The sequence below is a fragment of the Euwallacea fornicatus genome, chromosome 13 (assembly GCF_040115645.1).
Source record: "Euwallacea fornicatus isolate EFF26 chromosome 13, ASM4011564v1, whole genome shotgun sequence".
Lineage (NCBI taxonomy): Eukaryota > Metazoa > Arthropoda > Insecta > Coleoptera > Curculionidae > Euwallacea > Euwallacea fornicatus.
Genome location: NC_089553.1, coordinates 4,223,474 through 4,244,899, shown reverse-complemented (window position 1 = coordinate 4,244,899; position 21,426 = coordinate 4,223,474). Strand labels below are relative to the sequence as shown.

Below are 21,426 nucleotides of genomic sequence, written 5' to 3'. Positions count from 1 at the left end.
AATGGCCGTGAATGTGGTATACGAACTCGGAAACTGAAGTAAAAACGCTGGAATCTGGGCCGAATTAGTTGAGAAATTCCACGCATTGAACGCAAATAATTCAACACAATGCGAGATATAAAAAAAAAATACAAGTGATGAAAAAGCTTTTCGATGAAACAAAGAACTGAGTGGTTCAACGAGATAGAAAACCGTTTTGAGGGGTTAAAAAGAGCCTCAGCACCGGAAACCTATCACCCAGCCCATTTTCACAACAGTTTGTAGATTGCTAAGTGAACTGTGCTTGCGATAAGCTGAAGAAAACTGTTAAATGAAACCTTTTAAAAATATCTGGAAGTTTGAGACCATGTACCGAACTGGCCGTACTTCCAAATAATTTTAAATATTTTCCAGATCGCAGACATCCACAAGAAACTGCTTCAACTGAAATCAGCCAACAATCGCTCACGGCTTTAAAGCGCTAATTGCTGGAGAATGAAAGTCCATTTGTACTTTTAAATTAATTGTATTTTAATCAATCAATAAACTTAAACAATAGTTATTTCCGTAATAAATGTGATCTACTTTTGTTTATATACAACTGCTTAAAACTCGAATATTCAGCAAATTTAATATATTATGTATACAAAGGATCAAAATTCCAAGAGACTCAGGGAGAGTAGGGAAAGTACTAAAATGCCTGTCTTCTAAAAATGTCTGAGTACATGTGATGGTAAGAAAAATTGATCCTGACAGATCCTGATGGGAATTAAAGTTATTATGAAATTATTATTATTTTTTAATTAAGTAAATTTTAGATTTTGGCCAATCTTCCCACAACGCTTCAGCATGATTTAGTTCATTCCAAACCTGCCAGTATTTTTAGAAATTCACTCTGTAGCTTTATAAAATCTGTTTTATTCTATGTACATCCGTTCAAGTATATGGATATTTCTCAAAAAAAACAAGACTAAGAAAGAATATCGTACAAATTCTAGAAAACTTACAGAGAGGTTCACTGTGGATCATTACCAAAGCGTATAGTCGTAATAGCCTTATTTGTTGAGCCATTCAAGGTACGAATGCGGCTCATTCAAAAATCGAATAGGTATTTCAGTTTTACACTGAAAATTGTTTACTTTCCCTGAGCGATCCAAAAATCAGAATAATGTGCAGGATCAAACACGTGAATAACTGGATACCTTATGGATCGAGATTACTTTTACAGGAATAGAAATATGTTATAAATTTAATCACAAATACGGAATACGCTTGTTCATACTTAAAATCATTCGTGAAAAACCTGCTTTGTATTGCTTTTCATAGCACCTAGAAGACATTCCTAGAGCGCCAAAGTTAAATAAGAAATCTTCACGCGAAGAAGAGTTCAAAAATGCTTTATAACTGAAATACAGAGTATATAAATCAAGAAATAAGAAATTTTAAGAAGACAAAATTTTAAGAAATATGAAATTTCATGAATAAATTTCTCATTAAAATCGATATGATGCCAAAACCTAGAGCTCCGGTACCCGGCATAGCAACACACGACACTTTGTTCGCAAAATTTCGATTTAGCCCGTTAAAGAAACTTTCACATGCGGTTATGGAACACTCAATCTAGAAATAATTTTTCTTTGCCTAAACGACAAGAAGAGAAATCATCCTTGATATAAATCCCCTAACCCCGTCGTGCTTTTTGAACATAATTTTTGTCAGTGTTTCTCAAAATTTTTTTATGCATCAGTACAGTAATCAAAAAATTTCAAAGTTTGTCTAGAGATATTTCATTGAATTGCTTCCGTAACAAACAAAGTAAAACATTCAATCATACAAAATCAAAAACGCTATTAAAGAGATTTTTACAAGATCAGTCAAGGTAAAGGTCTTATCGTGCTACTTTAATATATTCTCGTTGCTTATTAGAAAGTTCTACCCATCACAATTTTGCCCTTTATACCTTCAAGAGTATTTTCTATAAAACCCAATTTACCATAGAAAGCATGCGTGTAGCTGTCGCTTGACTTCATTACAACGTGCACTCCAAAGTATCCTGAAATGAATACCTATTATTATTGAAGGAGAAATTGGAAAATTACCAAATTTCAGCCTAGAAAGAATGAAAGGCAAAATAGAAGCTCTATAGAACTGAGGTTATGCAATTTGGCAGATCACTCAATTGCCACGTTACACAAATGTTTCAATAACTGTGACTGTTGAATTTAGACTGGATATGTTACAAGAAAGATGTTGAAAATTTCTCAAAGAACTCAAAAAAGTCATAACATACGTAGGAGTCTATAACAAAAAAATGAAAAAAAACGTTTATTTACTATATAGGTAACCCATATGAAGCATATGTTTGTTACGTCAAAAGATAAATAACTAAAAATATTTCCTTGAATTTTTAACGTATTCATGGGGGACTTTTGGTCCTTTATCTATACAGCACTTTTTTTTATCGATTTGGATCTAATACACATTTTTAGAACCACTTGTATAACTAAAATACACCTGAAAAACTCTTCAGATGAATTCCATTTCGTATTTTGATTAAAAATAAGGAAAAAAAACTTGTTCCCACTTACCATTGGCCCTTAGCGCTGCTAGAAGACACGTAACTACCCTTTTACTAACTGATTGATCCAGCACTGAAGGCAACAAACTACACAGCATACTTGACGGATGAGTTGAACTATTGACGAACACTTCGTTTTTAAAATTATGGAAATGTGATATGCATTCCTACAAAAAAAAAATACGCAAATGAGCTTTTGAGATTTGGCTTGAAAGCTCTAACGAACCTGAACAGATTTGTTTGCGTTTTGGGATAAAGATTCCGGATATTTTTGGCATATTTCGGGAATCCATGCGATTTCTTGTTTAACTCGGAATTTTTTGTAATCGGGAGCTGCGCAAGCGTATCCGACTACACCAATATCATCCTAGAAATGCAAAAACGTAATTAGAAACATTTATTTACAACCACATTCGTAATGTTGACATTATGTCATACTACAAATCTCCAGTTTAATCGTTTTTCCGAAAGCTACTAGCGATTGAAAATACCTAATACTTTCCAATAAAAAAGTCACAACTTGATTTCATTTTAGCTAATTGGCTGGTTCATTTACGTTCGAAATTACACAGAACATATCAAAGACATAAGGGTTGATGTTCAAATAATTCCATGATCTACTAAATTGGAACTTTTTTAAGACACACTGTATTTCCCAATATCGGATACCGCTCACCCGTAGAGCTCCCACGAGCTCGCGTTACAGTAGTCTATACCATCCATTTGCGAGCTGAAAGTACCACTTTACCGCAGCTTGTCGGTGAAAATTGTTAACTGGACGACTTCTCCGTCCAAATTAGGATTTTGTCCACTATTCGACAGGAACAACCGTCCAAATTACCATATTGTTCGGCATTCGACTGGACAACCGTCCAAATTAGTATTTTGTCCAGCATTCGGTTTGTTGCGCGGTGAACTTTTCAAGTTTGTTCATAAGCTTAGAACGGCCATCAAGCCGTCGTGTTCACAAGCTATGATGCCTTTGTAAATTTTGATGAAAATTTCGACTGTAGGGTGGTCGTAAATATTTTTCAATTCTGGGGCCAGAGTTGGAGCACACTCCAGACCATCTTTACACGGACGATCATGTAGATCCAATTACGAGTTTTTCTGTGCAAATCGCAATCGCCGATTTTTAATTAATTTCATACCTCAACCACGAAACAAAACTCTGGATGCAACGTCAAATACGGTCCAACTATCCGATCAGCATAAATATTTTTCAGTTCAGGAACCAGAGTCTGAGGATTCTCCAGACCATCTTTACACGTCTTCGTGCAAACATTATAAACGTGCTCCTTGTCCGAGGGTAAATAAGGTCGTATCGTAAACACTCTGGACGTTGGCACATCCGGTACTTTGTAGACAAAGAGATCGTTGCCTGAATCCACAGGTATTAAACGCTGGAAAAAAAAGTTTATTGAATTAAAAGGAAAATTTAGGAGTTGCAGTACTTCTAATTCGCCGCAAAAGAATTACAGTAAGCTTACTTGCAAATCTGCAGTGAGTCCACCTCTGAAGACCCAAGGCTCCTGTTCACCTGACATAAACGCCTCTTTCCAACCTTTGGAGAACCCTAAAAAACGCAAATCATGTTTTAACGTGAACTCAAATGAGACGCAGTTATTCGCACATATATCGCTGAGTTTACGCAAAAAAATTAATTTTACGCTTGATCGAGCAATTTTATTAAATTTTGTAAAACCCATTAAATCAGAACCAAATTTCGACAAAGTGAAACATCGCAAATTGCATCGAGTTGTTTGTCGCTACGCAAAGGCGCGAAGGATTAAGACGCAAAAATTACTAGAAAATAGAACGCAAAAACGATAAGAACGCAAAAGCCAAAGTTTTACGCAAAAAAAGAATGCTCCAAGTCCTCTCCCAGCAGGTGCCATATACCAATTGGACGATGCGTACATGTATAGGTTCCCTGAGTGTACGACGGCATCGAGGCTGGAAACTGGCCATTGGCTTTCGAAAAATAAATACAACGTTAATACGTCAGAGTTATGATAAAACTTGTAGCTATTAGTTAAATACATATACTGAGTGACACCAGACACTTAAAAGACACTATAAAGTGAAACGTGAAAATAAACAAACGCCCTCACGTCCTGTAGAAGGGGCGTATTTCTGGACCTCAACGACCAGAATCTCGGTAGTAACCGTCCTGGCCCGCTGTAGAACCAAGTGTCCTATGCAGTTCGAAGTGATCAAACTGTGTAATGATGGACTGGTCCGGTGTAAGAGACCGAAAGTTTTTGATCGTCCTTCATAGTTTCCCGTAAATAATAGTCTAACAGGGAAAGTCCAACGAATAGACATATTGTTCATAATTTTACACTAATATGGTAACTCTAGGTGATTTTCTTAATTGACATGGAGTTTTTCAAATTTTAAGAAGGCAATTTTCTGAGTTGCGCAACTTTCCTCCAACTCAACCGACGTCGCATTTTTGACGTTTACCGAGATTCTCATGGTTGGGACCCAAGTGCCTTGACAAAAATCTAGTGCAGCACACTAGAGACATCGAATCATGATAAAAACACAAAACACTTATTAAGAGTAAAAGTTATACAATAATCAGTTTGTCAGCTTGCTGCCTCCGTTAAAATGTACAAGAAGTTGCGCTTCACTCGCCAATATCAGCAAAAACTTAAAGGGAACCTATAAAATGGGCATAAACGGTACAAAAAAGAGGAATCTTGCAGTCCCATGAAGTTCGTCATCTATGTCAGTCATGGGCTTCGAATGAACTGCCAAAATACCTATATAGTACAGTCAAATTACGCGTGTTTACGCTATGCCAAAAAGATATTTGTAGAAATTAATTGAAATGCGAAAATGAATCGTCAAGTAAAAAAGTTTCTACATAATTTTGACGCACAACAACCAAATTACGCCAATCAAATTGTGTGTTAAATTACGCAGTTTGGCACTGAAAGCAGCAAGCTGGACATTTTGATTTGCTCATATACTTTTAATTCTTAATTAGTATTACAGTAAAGGACGTTTACTTACCCAGCCATTTAACATACGAGTTCAGTAAAGATATGACACACCTTATGTCCCAAATATAAGCATAAAGGTCATACAACATTTCCCGGTTATTACAGCAGGACATATGGTCAAAGAGGCGATTCACTCCTTGTGTCATTTCGTTCATTTTATCTGCTCTAGTAAACCATTCCTGCACCTATACGTAATGAAGATATCCAAGATTTAGAACTACTTTGTAAGTACTAGTACGGTACCTCGGGGCTTGGTTTATCTGCTCTTTGATTGGCAGATATTACTATATGAGCATTGGATTTTAACCACTGGAATTCCTGCAGCAACTGCAAGCCTTGAGAGCCATGTTCAAATGGTAAGTAAAAGAGATCACAGAGTAAAGCCAAATCTTCATACGTCAGTTCTTCTTTTCTGCATTTAGGAAGAAAAATTGTTTTCAAAGGATGAACGGTACATGAGAGTGCCTTAGTATTTGCAGAAGGTTTTTCCTTTTTTGCAATTCATTATGGTTGTGAAAACAACGTTAAAAAAAATTGTCTTTTGCGTTTCGTATACCACAATGAAGTAAATATACCGTACATCTGACATACTAATAGCATATAATTTTTGGTTTTTTAAAATGGAATATTATCCAATCGCTAAGAGGGTTGATATGCCTCTAGTATATGGATTCCGTGAGGAAATTGGACGCATGAATGTCAGAGTTTGTCCTAACACATATACAAATCATAGAATTTCAAATCATCCACCGTTCTCAAGTATCAAAAGGCAACTTGGAAAAATGGGTAGTTTTGATCTACATAATGTTAATCGACGACGCTAATACCAAACATTTCAAAGAAAAAAAGTATGGTGCCATCCCAGTCGATTGGCAGAATATCCATAGAACATAAAAAGTACCAAATAATTCCATTCCTAATCGAGTTCCCGTTAATTCCCAATATAAAAATATAAAGTAAGGAAGCCTTCGCGAGGTGGATAGAGGGGTAGATTTGTGTTTATATATTTATTGCAAATATTGAAATAGTTGCCTGCATAAGTGAGAAATGTATTATACAATATTAATAAAAATTACAAATTATGGACAACTTGGTGAAGGAGAGGTTTTCCTTGCAGGATCCTCATACGATGCTTACGTGTATTGCTCACTAGATCACAATTATTTCATAATACTCAACAATCTAATAAATGATAAACATAAGATGTGAGAAAAACAAGGTGTCTTATTAAAATGTAAAAAAAAAACTATAATAAATCGGCTGTTTTATTTAGCCTGTTTGCGAACAATCCTATTAAAGCAAAAAGAAAAAATATATAATCACATCCATTACTAATAGTATTTATTTTTAATCTTCAAGAGGACATGTATACTTTTTTGCCACTTTTCAAATTTGGAACGCCAATATCTCGAGAACGCATGGGACAACTGCTTTGAACAATATGTCACATGTAACGTCTCGTTCCAATCCATACCTTTACGGAAACTGCCTTACAAAATGTTTTTTGGTCGTAAAATATAATTTATTTATTACGAAAGTCACATACTAATAAAATTTACGAAATCTGAACAATTTGATGACGAAAAAAATACCACAGCAGGATCACGACATGATCCTTAGACTATTGTTGATAAGAAAATTAAATTTATAAGCTCATATATATTATTTAGCCCTTCAAGTTGTTAAGTTTTTAACTAATCGAGACCACATGTTAAGGTTGATAGTGACTTTATTTTTATTATATACCTATGTATATTAATTACTAACATGACGTATATTATTTAATACGGTATAAAATTCTCAATTGGTACTTTTCTCAAAAAGTCTCAGGCCCCTTTTTCGATCAAGTTCTCTACTCAAAAGGAAATTCATTTTCTATTCCGTCAGAGTGTGTTTGCATAATGAAATAACTGCCTTGAATCCTCAGTTTTTTCCCCATTTTAATAAATCTGGAAACATCGCATGTTACTTCTTATCGCGTATCGTTTTTAAGACCCATCAGCTGTACCTTTACAAAAGGCAGGTCGTACCGATATCACTTCGCAGGTGATTCACTCGAATGCTAACGCGGCGATGAACAAGACGTTCGTAATGCGGACTGCACTAATAATTAGGATATTCGGGTTTTCTTTTATTCTAAATACTTTTAAGGTGTGCCGATAATATTTCCATAAGTTGGTGTTTGAAAATGGGCGAGATTGAACTGTGAGTTTATAAGTGAAAGTGGATGTTGCTAATGTGATTCTGACTCACACTTTTGGTGTTCAAATATTAGTATGAATCGTTTCTTGTAGTTTCAGTTAAGATTTGTCACGCCAACGAAGATGTAGTTAGAGTTTTAATGACATGTCGGATTTATTTGCAATTTTGGCTCTTCTGAAATATAGTTAGGACCACCTTTGGAAGTAGCCGAAAAATGATATCGCAACTTCAGTTGATTCAAAGATTTAACCTTTTTTTTTTGTTATGCTTCATACTTCAGGTGCGAACTGTCTACGCTTTTGTATCAAGTTGAAATTAATTCGAAACTCTAATTGCTTTTAAGACTTTTCCAGAAATTAATATTGCATTTTTATGTGTTTCAGAATTTAACTAGATACGCCTCTGCTTGGAGTCAAAATTAATTGGAAATTCGATCTGTTTCCAAAATTTTAAACCCTTTTTTCAGGCATTGAAATTGAACTCTTTTTGCGTTTCAATTCTCAATTATGTACGCTTCTGCTTTAAATTAAAAAAAGGTCAGGTTGAAATGATGTTTTGTATCAAACGCAATTTTACTAGAATTAATATTTCGATTTTATTTTCTTCGTCACCACAGGTCATTGGTGCATTGGGAGTTAATAAAATGACGATTAAGATGGAGAAAGTATTAAGATTCAAGTTTCATAAGGTGATTCATCGTCACCTTATGAAATAAAATGTCCATTGTTCAACTTTGCATAATTAGGAGCTTGCGACAAATTTTGCAATCTTAATGAATATAGAAACGTGAAAGAGTCATAATAATGAAATTTTAAATTATAATTTGAAGATGAGAAAATATTACCCTTGTTTAGAATAAGAGTCGTGTTAGTTACTCTTTTGGCAAAGATATAGTGGTAAAATTCTTAAATTGCACGTTCATATGCAATCTAGTGGCATTGCATCTACTACTTTTCTGTAATGAATACAAAATCGCGAATAACTATTCGTAAGTTTTCCAATACAGGTGTTATTATTAGATACTTATAACATGTTGTTAGTATTGAAAGTATTGAATTTGCAAGTATTGAAACTTTTAAAACTCACCTGTCTTTATCAGATGTAGTTTCAACTATCATTTGAGTTGGATCGATGGGTTCTACTTGCATGGAACCACTTGAAGTCTGAAATAACCAAACAGCATAATTTTTCATTTTTATCCAAAAATTACAAAAATTAGTCAAATAAAAGTAATAGCAGATTTATTAAAGGGTGCAAAGTTGAGAAACTTCGATTTATAAAAAAACTGTTGTATTAAACTGCTAGTTTTCTTTTTAATTTTTAATGACATTTTTTCCCTTTTTTACTCACCGAATTTTCGCTCATTGCCACATCTTCGCTAGACCCCTCCGCAGTCTTATTCCCATGGGCGGGAGATATATTTGGTGTACTATTACAATCCATCGGCTCAGAAGGACTCAAGCTCGACTCGGTGCTAGTGCTTACATCAGTACTCATCACATTATCTTCTTTTATGTCTTTTTGATCATCTTGCATCACATCTCCATTTGTAGGAGGATGACCATTAGACTTTGATGCTAAAAAATCACCAGAAAATTTATAATATGTTGAGTAACACCTATTTTGCTGCGTAATTTTCTTTTCCGGTTTCATTACGAAATTAATTCCTCTATGTCCAATAGACAGCACTGTATATTTTCTAATTTTCGGATTATATATGAAATTAATAATGTAATCTAAAATAATATCTATCTCATCATTTTCAAGAAAAGAGCATCCGAATTTACCACCATCATAAGTTAAGATCTTTTAAAGAAACATCGATTGGGCCCGATTTCGTATAACAGTTGTTACTTTATGTTTTCTAACCATTTATTTTACAATAAAGTACTTCTAAATCGTCGTGGAAAACTGAAAAATTGCGTAATGATATGGTAATTTCAAAGGCCACTCGCTCGAAAAATTCAAAATATATATGCTGAGTGTACAACTTACATATGATCGTGTATCATTTAGAAGGGGACAATGTGGTAGATTTGATAGTTAACAAATTTGAGTCACCTCAATATCAAGAATATGTAGATATTTTTCTAAATAATCACAACTATTTAACTTAAATTGTTTCCTAATTCTATTTAAGGTGGTAATATCAAAGATGTCATGCCAGAAAAAAATACTTACTTTTATTAGGTTTAATCACAACTCCTTCTAAAATGGTTATACTCTTGCTCTTAGCAGCATCAATAGGTACAGGAATTGGAACTGGAGCTATAGGGTTAGGGATCGAATCATTGGTAACAACCTTAGTATCAGATACCAAGGAGTTCATCACAGGGCCTGGAGTAGGGTTTACCAGAATATCAGTAACCGAAGTGGCCTAAAATTTTATTAACTATATTCGCGCAGGTCTTAATTGCCTAATCACTCTTACAGAACTGCAAACTTCAGCAAGAGCCTGTAATTGTGTAGATGAGACTATTGGCTGCGCCGAACCGCTCGAGGTTAAAGTGGTGGTACCAGCCGTTAGGGACATACAGGTGTTGATTGAGGGAATTATTGGTACTGGAACCACTGATATAATCTCATTTAAATGACACTTATCAATTAAAACAACACTTAATACCTGCAACTGCAGGCTGCGGCTTGACTATAGGTCCCCATGCTGCCTTATGTTTTGAAAATTCAGGTAGCCACTCTTTAATAGCATTCCTCAATGCATGTTTTGGATGGTATGTGTTTGGTGAAAGCGTGGCCGGAACGTCTTCCCCAGACAAGCCATCCTCAGTCTCGGTCTCTAGTTTGATGTCTGCAGACACAGTGTCATCTACCATCAACAATTATTGATTAGATATATGAAATGAGAAATCACGTGCTCATTCTTAACATACTTATAGAAAGGTCTCGTTGACCGTCAAAACTACATTTTGACCATTGGGCCAATGTGTGAGTGGCTACGAAATTAGCCCCATATTCGCAATTGGGGTTTGTGACAACTCCCCTCAATTTAGAGATCAGATCTGGTGACCTACCAGAATATGGACCCAAAAATACTCTTTTTTGATCGTAGTCGTTGGCGTGCAAGTTATCCCAAATTACCGGGGGTCTCCTAAGGGCCTCCGTTATTTCTTGAACGTTTTCCTTTGTTAGGATTCTGGAGATTACCTTGTTGCCTAGAAACAAATTATTGGTTGTAACAAATAAGTAGAAAAAATAAACTGAAAAACTTGTGGATAGATTAAAAGATGTAGTTTATCAGTATGAACTAAACTAAGTTTATAAAATTTGATTTTCAATATTAACTTTAGTATTAATAGTAAAAAATCAATCTTATATGATTAGGTGTGACCATTTACATACACATTTAATTGTAACCTTAAACTTAATCTGTCTGGTAGGGGGCCCTGGCCATACAGGTCCAAGAGGTTAAATGACCTTAAATTTACTTAAGTCTCTAAACTTCCTTATGGCTAATACTTACAATGAATCTTTGACTCACTGCATTTTCACATTAATAACACAATAGCTGTTTTTGACTCTGATTTAAATATGCCTAATACTGAGTATAATCAGCTTTAATGCCAACATAGAGAAATTATAATAATTATGTCAATTAACTCCCCAGTTACTCATATAGCAATATTACATGGTACAAATGTTATGATATTATGTTGTTATATGTTAAAAGTTAATGTTTATGTTTATTTGACTCAAGGCCAAGGAACACAACCTGAGAGCCAGCATGTGACTCTCAGCAGGGGATATACAGTCTATGGGCCACATGTTAGCCACCCCAAGGTCTTTATTTTGTGAGGCAAAGATACACATTGCAATGCAAAATATATGAGCTCAAGAAGTCTAAAACTTTCATGAAACCCCCATGAGGGGCTCACTTATATATTTTTAATTAGAAAACAGTCATCAAAATATATTTTGTGCATGTAAAATTCTATCTATCTTGCATCCAGGTTTGCTGCCATATATATTGAGCCTTCATGCATTTTTATTGTTAGTTTCATTGAAATTGCTCTCTCCTTTAGATTGGTCACTTTCTGTTACATCACAATAAAAATGCATTAAAGTCAATCATGGGCAACAAAACTCCAAATATAATTTTTTTCAATTTTACATGTGCTTAACGTGTTACTATCAAGTAGTTGCTTAAACAGTTGGTTGTTATTTCTCTAAAATAATGATGAAATCTTAAATTCCTACTTTATCCTGCCACCCTCTATAACTCACCTGTCCACATAATATTAATATCTTGACTCAGCTTCAGTCCTAAAGTGTTCAAATACTCTGAATTTGTAACATTTGGCACAGCTCTAGTAGAACAATATTGCGTGGGACAAAACAAAAATTTAGGGTGTCCCAAATGCTGGTAGACCTCATTTGTAACAGAGACCTGAGCTTGTGCAAATGACTGGAAAACTTCTTTATCTGCTTCAGACATTTCTGGTTCAATATCATCGAAAAGTAAGGCAAAAGCAGTACATCCAAACTGAGACACCTGTTCCAACTTCCTTTTCAATGTTGAAACTTCTTTTTGACTAGAATAAGTTATATCTAAACCTGGAGAAAGGGCGTAATAAAAAATTATATTCTGGTCTTTGGCTGCTTGAATCAGCCCTGTGAGATGCTCAGCTTCCTCGACAGTGTACAATTCTCTCCAGTAGGCCCTGTGCTTGTAGTCATCTTTTGGAGCATAAACATAAGAGTCCATTCCCCATTTCTTCATTCTATGAATAAAATGTAGTTATTGGGGTTAGAGGACAAGAATCTATGAATTTATACTTTTGAAATAAATCTTTTCTTTGCTCAGTTGTCCAAGGTCGGCCATAAAAACCTAAAATAAATGCATATAGTGTTTTTAGAAAGTTTATTCAAAAATTTGTGGCTTATTAATTTAATTTATCCAGTACTTTTCCATGTACTTACCTTCTACTACTCCACAGATAAAATTTCCATTTTTTGTATTTAAATTGTCATGTAATGAAGGGCTACTAATGATCTCGGACATGGTTTTACGTTCTAGTGTTACACTTACAAGAAATTATTTAATTTATTGTATATTTTGATTATTTTCCTTCTGTGAATTCTTAAATTATCCCAGGCAGCAATCACAAATCCCAATAGAAGTAATGAAAACTAAAATTGAAAAATGTAAATAAACTAAGTGTCAGTGTCAGCTCCAACTTTAAATGACGTTTTAGATAGAGCTCTGTATCTCTTTTTTCATCTCTGCTTTTTTTCTTTCGAATGTGTTTCCTGTTACGACTCACAGATGGCTAATATGGATGCCCTGCATTACAATTGTTAACACGTTGTAGGCTCTACGGCCATCAGATTTAATCTATTTTACGTTAAATTAACGAATCCGCCAATAGATCAAGAATCTCTGACGCCATAATATTTTTATCCTACAGAGAAATATTCAGTGAAAATAAGACATAAGTCAACACACAAAACCAGATGTACAATACTTAAACTGCGACGTATTCACTGCCCCCGTTATTGATGTTCTGTCCTGATAAAGCATCACGGTTTTGCGAATATTATGGCAATTTACCCTAACAGTTATACTTGAAGCCGCCAATATATCAAGAATCTCCAACGTTATCAAATCTTAATTTAAAATTAAAATTATCACTGTAAATTAAAGACATATCAATATAGAATGTATTCAATTCGACCCATTCATCTTCCCCAGACGAATCACCCCTTTGAAAAATTACGAAACTGCTAATTTATCGAGAATCGTGGATGTTCTCAAATATTTATCTAGTACTGAGGTATTCAATGTACACCAACATATAAAATCTAATACATAATACATCAAATTCAATATATTCGTCGCCCCCAGTACTACTGATCCATCCTGGTAAAACATTTCGACTTTGCGAAGATTATTGAAATTTCGATTTGCTGGTAAATTACGAATTCATTAAACTATCAAAAGTTGCGGATGTCGCAAATCTTCACCTGATAGCACAATGGTACAAGATGTACACGTATCATAGGTTCAATTGCAATATAGGAATTTTGCAAGTAGGAGAAGGATCGCATAAGTTTTAATATGCCTCCAACAAAGATCAACGAAATGGATTGAGAGCTAGCCGTTTAAGTGAGCGGGGTCAGTCCAGATCCAATTGCCAGAATTCTCACAGTTTCCGAACTGATATAAGTTCTAGTAATAATTATATTTAGCTTCGAATTTTGACTTATTTATAAATTAAAGTACATTTTTCCGTTGGAATATAATTTAGGTGCGTCATTGATGAAGAGATGATTGATTGATGATCTGAGTTTGCTATTTGTTCATGGTGTTTTAATGGTGGCGATACGGGCTGTAGACACGAGGGGAATTGATAAACCGAACGAAACGATTCGTTTATCGTTTAAAAATAAATTGACAAGTAGAGATAGAGCATGTAAGGAACTTCGATTTCAACGCACAGAGTTGCTGTGTTTTCGTTTTTTCCATTTATTTACGTTGCTGTTTTTTTCCTGATATAAAAAAAATCTATTTCCGCGAAGGAAACAAAGTCGATACTAATCTAAACATACAAATAGATATAGCGATCGAACTGACTCCGCCCATGTCGTTTTTGGTCTTAGCCGTACTTGCGGTTTTTCTCTCACTTGCTTAGTTCCGATGTTCCGATTTGAACTGATGAAGCTTCTATATAGACCTCGTATATTTGTAAGGTATTCTCTTCAAACACGAACGTTTTGAGGTCTCTCTTAACTTTCCTCATTTTTATTAATATTGGGTTTAGTAAATAAAACTGCTCACACTTATTTATATTATATTACCAAATCAAACTTTGGTACACAAGCTTGAAATTTAAACGGATGGATATGCGTCATTAAAACGCAATAAATCCACCCTCAACTTCGTCAAATGTATGCGATTACAGTAAAAGTAAATAAAAATGTACACAAAAGTAGAAAATCGAAAATGGTGTTAGTAGGAGAGTATATAAAGGTTAAATGCTTCAGAGAAATTAATATACATAATAGTTGTATATAGAAGATTATGACACTACAGTAAGAATAATTGTAATAAGATTATAGAGAATATTACAGATAACTTACAAACTATGGATATATAGCACACTTACAGTACACAAATAATGGCATTTCAAACCATTATCACAAAATCATTAATTTATAAAACTGTCGCTTTAAATATGTTTTATAAGCTTTAATTAGAAGTTCGGTTGACTAGCCACGAAAACGACATTAAGCTATATGTTGATATAGAAAATATTATTAGGTATACATATGTATATACCGGGAATCTGTAAGCTATTTTATTATAGGAACTTGAAGCTATTAAAAGAAACTGCAAAACATCCATAGACGGTTTAGTGAGGTGCTTTTTAAGCATGTTGAATATTAGAGCGGTAACGCAGGAGTCAAATTTGAAGCTAAAGTGAACCAGGACAGTCTAAAATGCCACCATGAATTCATAAATTTATAATAGGTACGTCTAAAAACTATTCTATGATAACGTTCTAAAGGGTCAATGACAAGCGAAACTTAGCTTGTTGAGTATTGGCGTAGTTTTAAAGATATTAAGTATAATATTCTCATCAACATCTATGGTAAATTTGGATCTAATTTTGAATTTGAACACCTATATCTCAATATTTTGTATGCATGCTTAAAAGTTTTAAACATTGATATATTTCGTAATATTAGTTAATAATAAGCATCAACTGATCTTTTTAATACCCGCTAACTTTTCAAATACACATTTGCCAACAGCCTCCAACTTTCGCTGTGTAACTCAAGTAAAGCACTACCTGGGCTCCGAAGGGCCCAAAACTGTCGCAATTAATCATGAAGACTATGTTACAATAGTAATTTATTCGTAGCGCAATATTACCTATAGCTGGCGACGCACAACCTTCAGAAAACTTGTATAGCACGAACAAAACAACAAAACCATATCGCCAACCGCACTAAAAACTACTCAAAGAAGAAAACAAAAACAATCTAATAAAGCATAAAAATAAACGATAAGCTACCTATACAAAATTAGATATGCCTACAGTATGTTGGTACTGTTGTTGGGTGTAAATCGTAGCAAATTTTATATGGTTATTTTTGGCACCAAACTGTAGACTGGATTAGTTAAATATCCCTCCTTAATGCTCTTCTCCATATCTGACGTAATAAATTATGGCAAAATCTATGGCAGTAACGTACAAACAGGTCCACGCAAGATGATCCACTGTATCTCAAAAACTGGAAGATTAAGAAAAAACCGTTTTTCCACGAAAGTTATTCAGTTATTCACAAATTTTTATTTTTTAGTATTTTTGATGTTACAGGGTGTTCCAGAATACCATGACGTGACTCACATACATGTTTTTAAATGGAATAGTCTACATTTTGTTGCGGATACTAACTTTGCTTGTAACTATCAGCATTTTTCGTTATTGCAAAATATGCAACATTTTCGGCAATTTTTGAGTTAATTCGATTTAAAGTAAACAGCGAAGAAAAAATAGGCTTTTTGAAATTCTCAATAAATTCACATAGTATTAATTAAATCGGTTGAAAACTTGCCCAGGTAAAAACAAAGGGTCGTTCTGCTAGAGCATACTTTCGATTTTCGAGAAATTTCATACAAGATGCAAAAAAAAAATTTCACATTTTAAGTGCCTCAAAGTCGATTTTTTAAAGTGAGGCACCCTGTATTTTTTTGAAAAAGGATTTATTCTTTCAATTCACTTTCGAATGATATATATATACCTTACAGGCATACCTAGAATGAGAGATCTTACATACTCAGCTGAATCATTTCAGAGTGAATTATAGAAAAATTCATTTTCACAAAAATACACGGTGTCCTATTAAAAAACTGGTATCAGACATTTGAAATGTGAAGTTTGAATATTTTTTTCACGTCTTATATAAAATTTCTCGAAAATAAAAAATATTCTCTAGTAGAACGACCCTTTGTCTTCACCTGAACATGTTTACAAACGATTCAATTAATACTGTGTGAATTTATTGAGAATTTCAAAGAGGCCACTTTTCCTTCGACCCTTACTCTCAGTTGAACTAACCCAAAAGTTGCTAAAAATGTTTCGTATTTTTTCCTAATAAAAAGTAGTGATAGTTAAACGCAGAATTAATATCCCCAACAGAATATGGGGCATTCCATTTAAAAAGATGTGTTTTGATCTCGCCGCGGTTTCCTGAACCAAATTGCAATTTCGGAAATATTAAAAATTAAAAATTCATGAGAAACCGAGTAACTCTTATGTCGAACTTCTTTTTCTAGACCTCACGGTTTTTAATATAAGGTAGTGAACTATTTTACGTGGATCACTCTGTATATTTGAAGGGGATATTTAACCGATTAATTCCCCCGAAAACAAACATCCACAAACCACAAAAATATCACATGACACATTGAGCCACTTTGTACAAATCGAATGAATGACCAAAAACGCAACTCACACTAAAATATCCACCAACCAATGGCAAATATTGTACGTATCGCGATTAGCGGCTCCAAAGCCCAAAGAAAAGGCAACTTAATATAAATATTTGGTGTAAAAAAGTGTTAATTAAAAATGCGACAATTGCAATGAGCGTTCTTCGTTACACATCCCTGTCCCCCGTAAAACCAGTAATAGTAGTAGTAGTAGTAGTAATGAGCATTCTTCGCGGACAAGAGAGTATACTTCACATCCCAATCAGTCTCATTGCGTGCAATCATAGTGAAGAATGTCCACTGCAATACAAGATATTTGGCAATCTTCGAGCTTAAAATTTTGATTAATGCTTTGAGATTGTTCAGATATTAATATAATTGCATGACGAATTTAAGTGAAATGCTATTGCCAAATATCTGTAAACTTAAAAGATACAAGATGCGTTCGTGTGCAGCTTACAGATTACACTGCCACAGTATCGTAGGCTGTGAGTCCCCCGTTTGCTGTTGTGGTTTGTCCTGTTTCGTTTCTATATTTGAGAAAAAAAAAGAGAATAATCATATAAGGGCATCAGCGATAGTTATCAACCTTTTTTATTATCGATTTTTCAAATTTTAATCCCTGAGGGGTGACCCTTTCTTTGCCATATGCGGCATGTCATCTTTAATGACATGAGATTTTTTCGTGTTAATTTAAATTTAAAATGTTCTCATTCATTCTACCATTTTTTAGCTTAACCTGATTTTCGAAATTTAATCTGCATTTTTTATTCAGATTTTTTAATTATTTTAAAATTTTTTCGTATTTTTTAAATAACTGTTCAAATAAATTTTAATTAAATACTATGATGAAACACTGACCATTTACCACTAACCTTATGGAATGACGACAGGACTTATATCAAAGAAACTGAAAATTTTCAACGACTATTAAAAAGAATTTCGGAGTGTGCACTGCACCTCTTGAGCATTTTAGTATGTTTTCTATCTTTTTTTTTAAATATTTTTTCTTATCTCTGAAAATGGTGACAAATTTGACACCAAATTGTTAACAAGGGCATTGATTCGAGCCCTTGGTAAGGCTGGAATGTTTGTTTTACACTACACGTATACCATATCCGAATTGTTGCCTCTTTTTCAAAGGCATTTCACCTTATAAATTTTTTAACATTGCAACAAAGCGAAGATGACTATCAATTTAATCGAACAATCGGTATTCAATGCCATTCTGTATTTGGGTTAGTTCAGGTTATTTAAAATGCAAATGCCAGCCGGCAACGGCCTCATTGGACATTTACAGTAGTGGAGAAAAATATGGAATATTTCGGTAAATAATAATATATTCTTCCTACTTCATAGAATATTCTAAAAATAGTCAAAATTATTTCGTAATGTTTATTTGCTAAATGTACAAGTAGTGGTGATTCAACCCATCAACGAGTAAATTTTTTACATAAAAATACAAATATGTGGTTGGAAAAAATTACGGAATACTTTCATTGTTGTGATAATACAAATAAATGAAGTGGTATTTTGTCGCATAACCATGAGCACCTAGTACCGTTTGGTACCTTCTAGGTAGAAAGCGGGCAAATGACTGCAGTGTTTCGACTGGAATCCGAATCCATTCCTCCTGAATAGTTTTCCGCAATTCTTTGTTTCCAACGGCGATATCCTAATCCTGCGACCTAATATTTCCCAGAGACATTTTATCCAGTTAAGAACAGAAGATTGTGAAAGATACTGGATTAAGTTCACATTAATTCGTAAAAAACCACTCTCCAACTACCATTGAAGTGTGTTTTGAATTGTTGGTATTCCCAAATGAATGACTCAGATTCTTCAGCAAATGGAAACTTTTTATTTTACAAAAAATTCCTAGATATGGGAAACGATCGATTTTTCCTTCAACTCTGTGGATGGGTCCAACCTCTGACCGAGAAAAACATCCTCAATATCATATAAATATTTCATACTTTTTTCCACTACTGTATTTGTTTCAAAAGCCCAAAAAGTTGCAAATTTGGCTTCTTTTCCTGAGTAAAACGCATACATTTTTTTCTCCGATTGAGGTAAGCTTTCTCTTCATTGTTATATTTCCTATACATGATTTTTTTAACTTTCGCTGGCGCTTATCTATCAAATTTGAAGTGACTGGAAAGAAAATGTAACAACCAAGCAGTAAAAGTGACATTTTATAGCCTGTTTCAGGCGACTTTTTACGTTTTTACAGTAGTTTCAGGCTTTAGGCTGCGTCCAAATTTCCATGAGTTCACAATCCAGAGTATTATGATGATTCAAGGGCGCACAAATGCGCCCCAATAAACTAAAAAATTGTGTATAAACTGGAAATTGTTTAAAAAAAAAACGAATGGCGAAGGCAATACCATTTCCGACTGTTACTGTTCTTCTTTCGAATTCCTTAAATCGCACACAAAAAACACCAAAACACCGTCCCATGCTAATTTCCATATTAATCAAAATCATGCAGTTGTTAATAAATCAACATAATAAGCACACTAAAGTAAACAGTGTACGTTTCGGCTAAACCCCCACACAGTGTTACAACTTTATTAAAAATGTAAAGAAGGAACGAATCAAAAGAATATTAAAACACACAGAGCGTTTTACCAAAGAAACATGTGAATTAAAGGAGATAAAATTATTTAAAAAGCGTAGCTACAGTGCAAAAGACTTACAGTTTCCTGTTTGAGAGGGATTCGTGAAAGAATAACCCATTTAGTGGTTTTACAGAGATATCATGATGATAAATGTGAAATTGAAAAAATACATGGGGTGTTCTCCTAGATTATGGTTATTCAATTAATCTCTAGTTCATTTGTTAATAAATGAAAGTTCAAGCACTTTTACTGAATCTGTACAAGGCTCAACTCTGGACAACTTACAGATTAAAGCGACATTACAGCAAAATACGGGTTTAGTATGGTAATTGAATTAAAATGAAAGTTTCAGTAGTACTGACCTCTCAATCAGTTTTCTCATTTCCTCGTGGGTCATGCCATCCTTTGCGTTACCTCTCATTACTGAAAAAGACCACACTTACTACACGATCACAATAAAGACAACATTTATTATAATCTATAAACATGTCCAAAAAATAATATGGAAACTCTCTATATGCAAAATAATAATTAAACAGGAAGAAACTACTAAAATGAAAGAAAGTGTGATGGGCAGAACCCATACACAGTCGGATCGATTTTGTGGAAAAAAATTAGATTATGATTTAGACGTGGAAAGTTAAATCACATTTTTTTATTAAAACACATGTTAAACATCTTGTTAGTCACAAATTAAAAAAAAACCATGCAGACACGTCTTGGTGCAGGAGAATTAAACGTGAGATAATTTGATTGTTTTTGGATGAGTTATGGTTTGTGAGTATGACGAATGAAGATCCTGGGCAAACAGGAACTTTTGGTGTACCTCATATAGTAGGTAAATAGCAAGTTAGTGCTCGGAAATGTCTAGGCAAAAGTTGATCACATAGGAATGCGGATTAGGCGCTTAATACATTGGTGACAGCAACCAGAACACCTAGTAATAAGGATTTTTCTTTATGTATAAAGGAAAATCTTCACACGTAAACGATTTTCCGTCCCGTTAAACTGCTTTCGACAAAGTTAGATCAATCTGTTACCCTCGGCCGCCCAAATCTCCAGACCTAACACGTCGGGAACTGTGCAGGTTAAACACTGAATATCCCGCACGAATTTTGGCGGTTTCTGATACAAATGGTGATCGGAATGAAATCTTTCAGGAGGATATCGATCGACTTCTTACTTCGATGTTTAGAGGTGACCAGGAGGTGGGACTAAACCGTGGAGGGTCGACTCATTACGAATTTTTTTTAGGTTTTATTAACGATTGAATTTGTCCCATATCAAAATTGTAATTTCTTGACATTGAAAATGATTTCAATAAATCCATTACATCTAGCTGTTCTGGTTCTTGACTCCCAGCCTCCAAAAATCCATCAGTTTGGATCGAAACCGCTGGATTAGCATAGATTATTGCTCCAGCGTAGAGACTCTTGTTCGTCAGTCTCAATTTTTGCCAACACTCAGTCAAACCTCACAATTTTAGTTCAAGTTTACCTAGTTAATTTTGAATGATAACGAGAGTGACAACGACTATGGTAATGCATAGAAATCCATCTAAAACTCCATAGAAAAATC

General features: G+C 34.2%; 3 protein-coding genes across 54 annotated transcripts in view; 1 reads left to right on the top strand and 2 right to left on the bottom strand.

Annotated features, from left to right (window-relative positions):
* LOC136343174 (leucine-rich repeat-containing protein 27-like) overlaps positions 1 to 533 on the top strand; it is a 77,238-nt gene extending 76,705 nt beyond the window's left edge. For both annotated transcript variants that reach the window (XM_066289716.1, XM_066289717.1), the window contains one exon: positions 394 to 533. In XM_066289716.1, coding sequence (XP_066145813.1) covers positions 394 to 456 — 63 coding nt within the window. In that variant the 3' untranslated portion in view covers positions 457 to 533. The remainder of the gene's footprint in view (positions 1 to 393) is intronic.
* Oga (O-GlcNAcase) lies at positions 486 to 12,950 on the bottom strand. Of its 2 annotated transcripts, XM_066289714.1 has the most exons (17): positions 12,709 to 12,950; positions 12,565 to 12,616; positions 12,013 to 12,509; positions 10,662 to 10,943; positions 10,397 to 10,597; positions 10,205 to 10,344; positions 9,955 to 10,150; positions 9,124 to 9,350; positions 8,860 to 8,936; positions 5,815 to 5,983; positions 5,582 to 5,756; positions 4,478 to 4,531; positions 4,048 to 4,133; positions 3,709 to 3,960; positions 2,784 to 2,924; positions 2,568 to 2,724; positions 486 to 2,032 (listed from the first exon to the last, which is right to left on the bottom strand). In XM_066289714.1, the coding sequence occupies exons 1-17, from the start codon at positions 12,788 to 12,790 to the stop codon at positions 1,902 to 1,904; spliced, it is 2,919 nt and encodes a 972-aa protein (XP_066145811.1). In that variant the 5' UTR covers positions 12,791 to 12,950; the 3' UTR covers positions 486 to 1,901. The 2 variants fall into 2 exon arrangements, with proteins under 2 accessions (XP_066145811.1, XP_066145812.1); XM_066289715.1 differs by lacking the exon at positions 4,478 to 4,531.
* A 1,616-nt stretch (positions 12,951 to 14,566) lies between these two features.
* Positions 14,567 to 21,426, bottom strand: part of Dscam1 (Down syndrome cell adhesion molecule 1) — a 105,373-nt gene continuing 98,513 nt past the window's right edge. For 46 of the 50 annotated variants that reach the window (XM_066289594.1, XM_066289586.1, XM_066289597.1 and 43 more), the window contains 2 exons: positions 20,201 to 20,271; positions 14,567 to 17,753 (listed from right to left, as the gene is read on the bottom strand). In XM_066289594.1, the coding sequence (XP_066145691.1) occupies positions 17,691 to 17,753; positions 20,201 to 20,271 (134 nt within the window). In that variant the 3' untranslated portion in view covers positions 14,567 to 17,690. Of the gene's footprint in view, positions 17,758 to 20,200; positions 20,272 to 21,426 lie in introns of all 50 variants that reach the window. The other 4 variants (XM_066289560.1, XM_066289585.1, XM_066289608.1 and 1 more) reach the window with 1 other exon arrangement.

Bases quoted from the DNA above. Each gene is read 5' to 3' on its own strand.
- Oga (XM_066289714.1), bottom strand. From the start codon at position 12,790: ATGTCCGAGATCATTAGTAGCCCTTCATTACATGACAATTTAAATACA. The intron at 4,134-4,477 runs GTACGCATCGTC...TGCGTTTTTTAG, and splicing joins CACTCAGGGAACCTATACAT to GGTTCTCCAAAGGTTGGAAA. The intron at 2,033-2,567 runs GTAAGTGGGAAC...TATTCATTTCAG, and splicing joins AGCAGCGCTAAGGGCCAATG to GATACTTTGGAGTGCACGTT.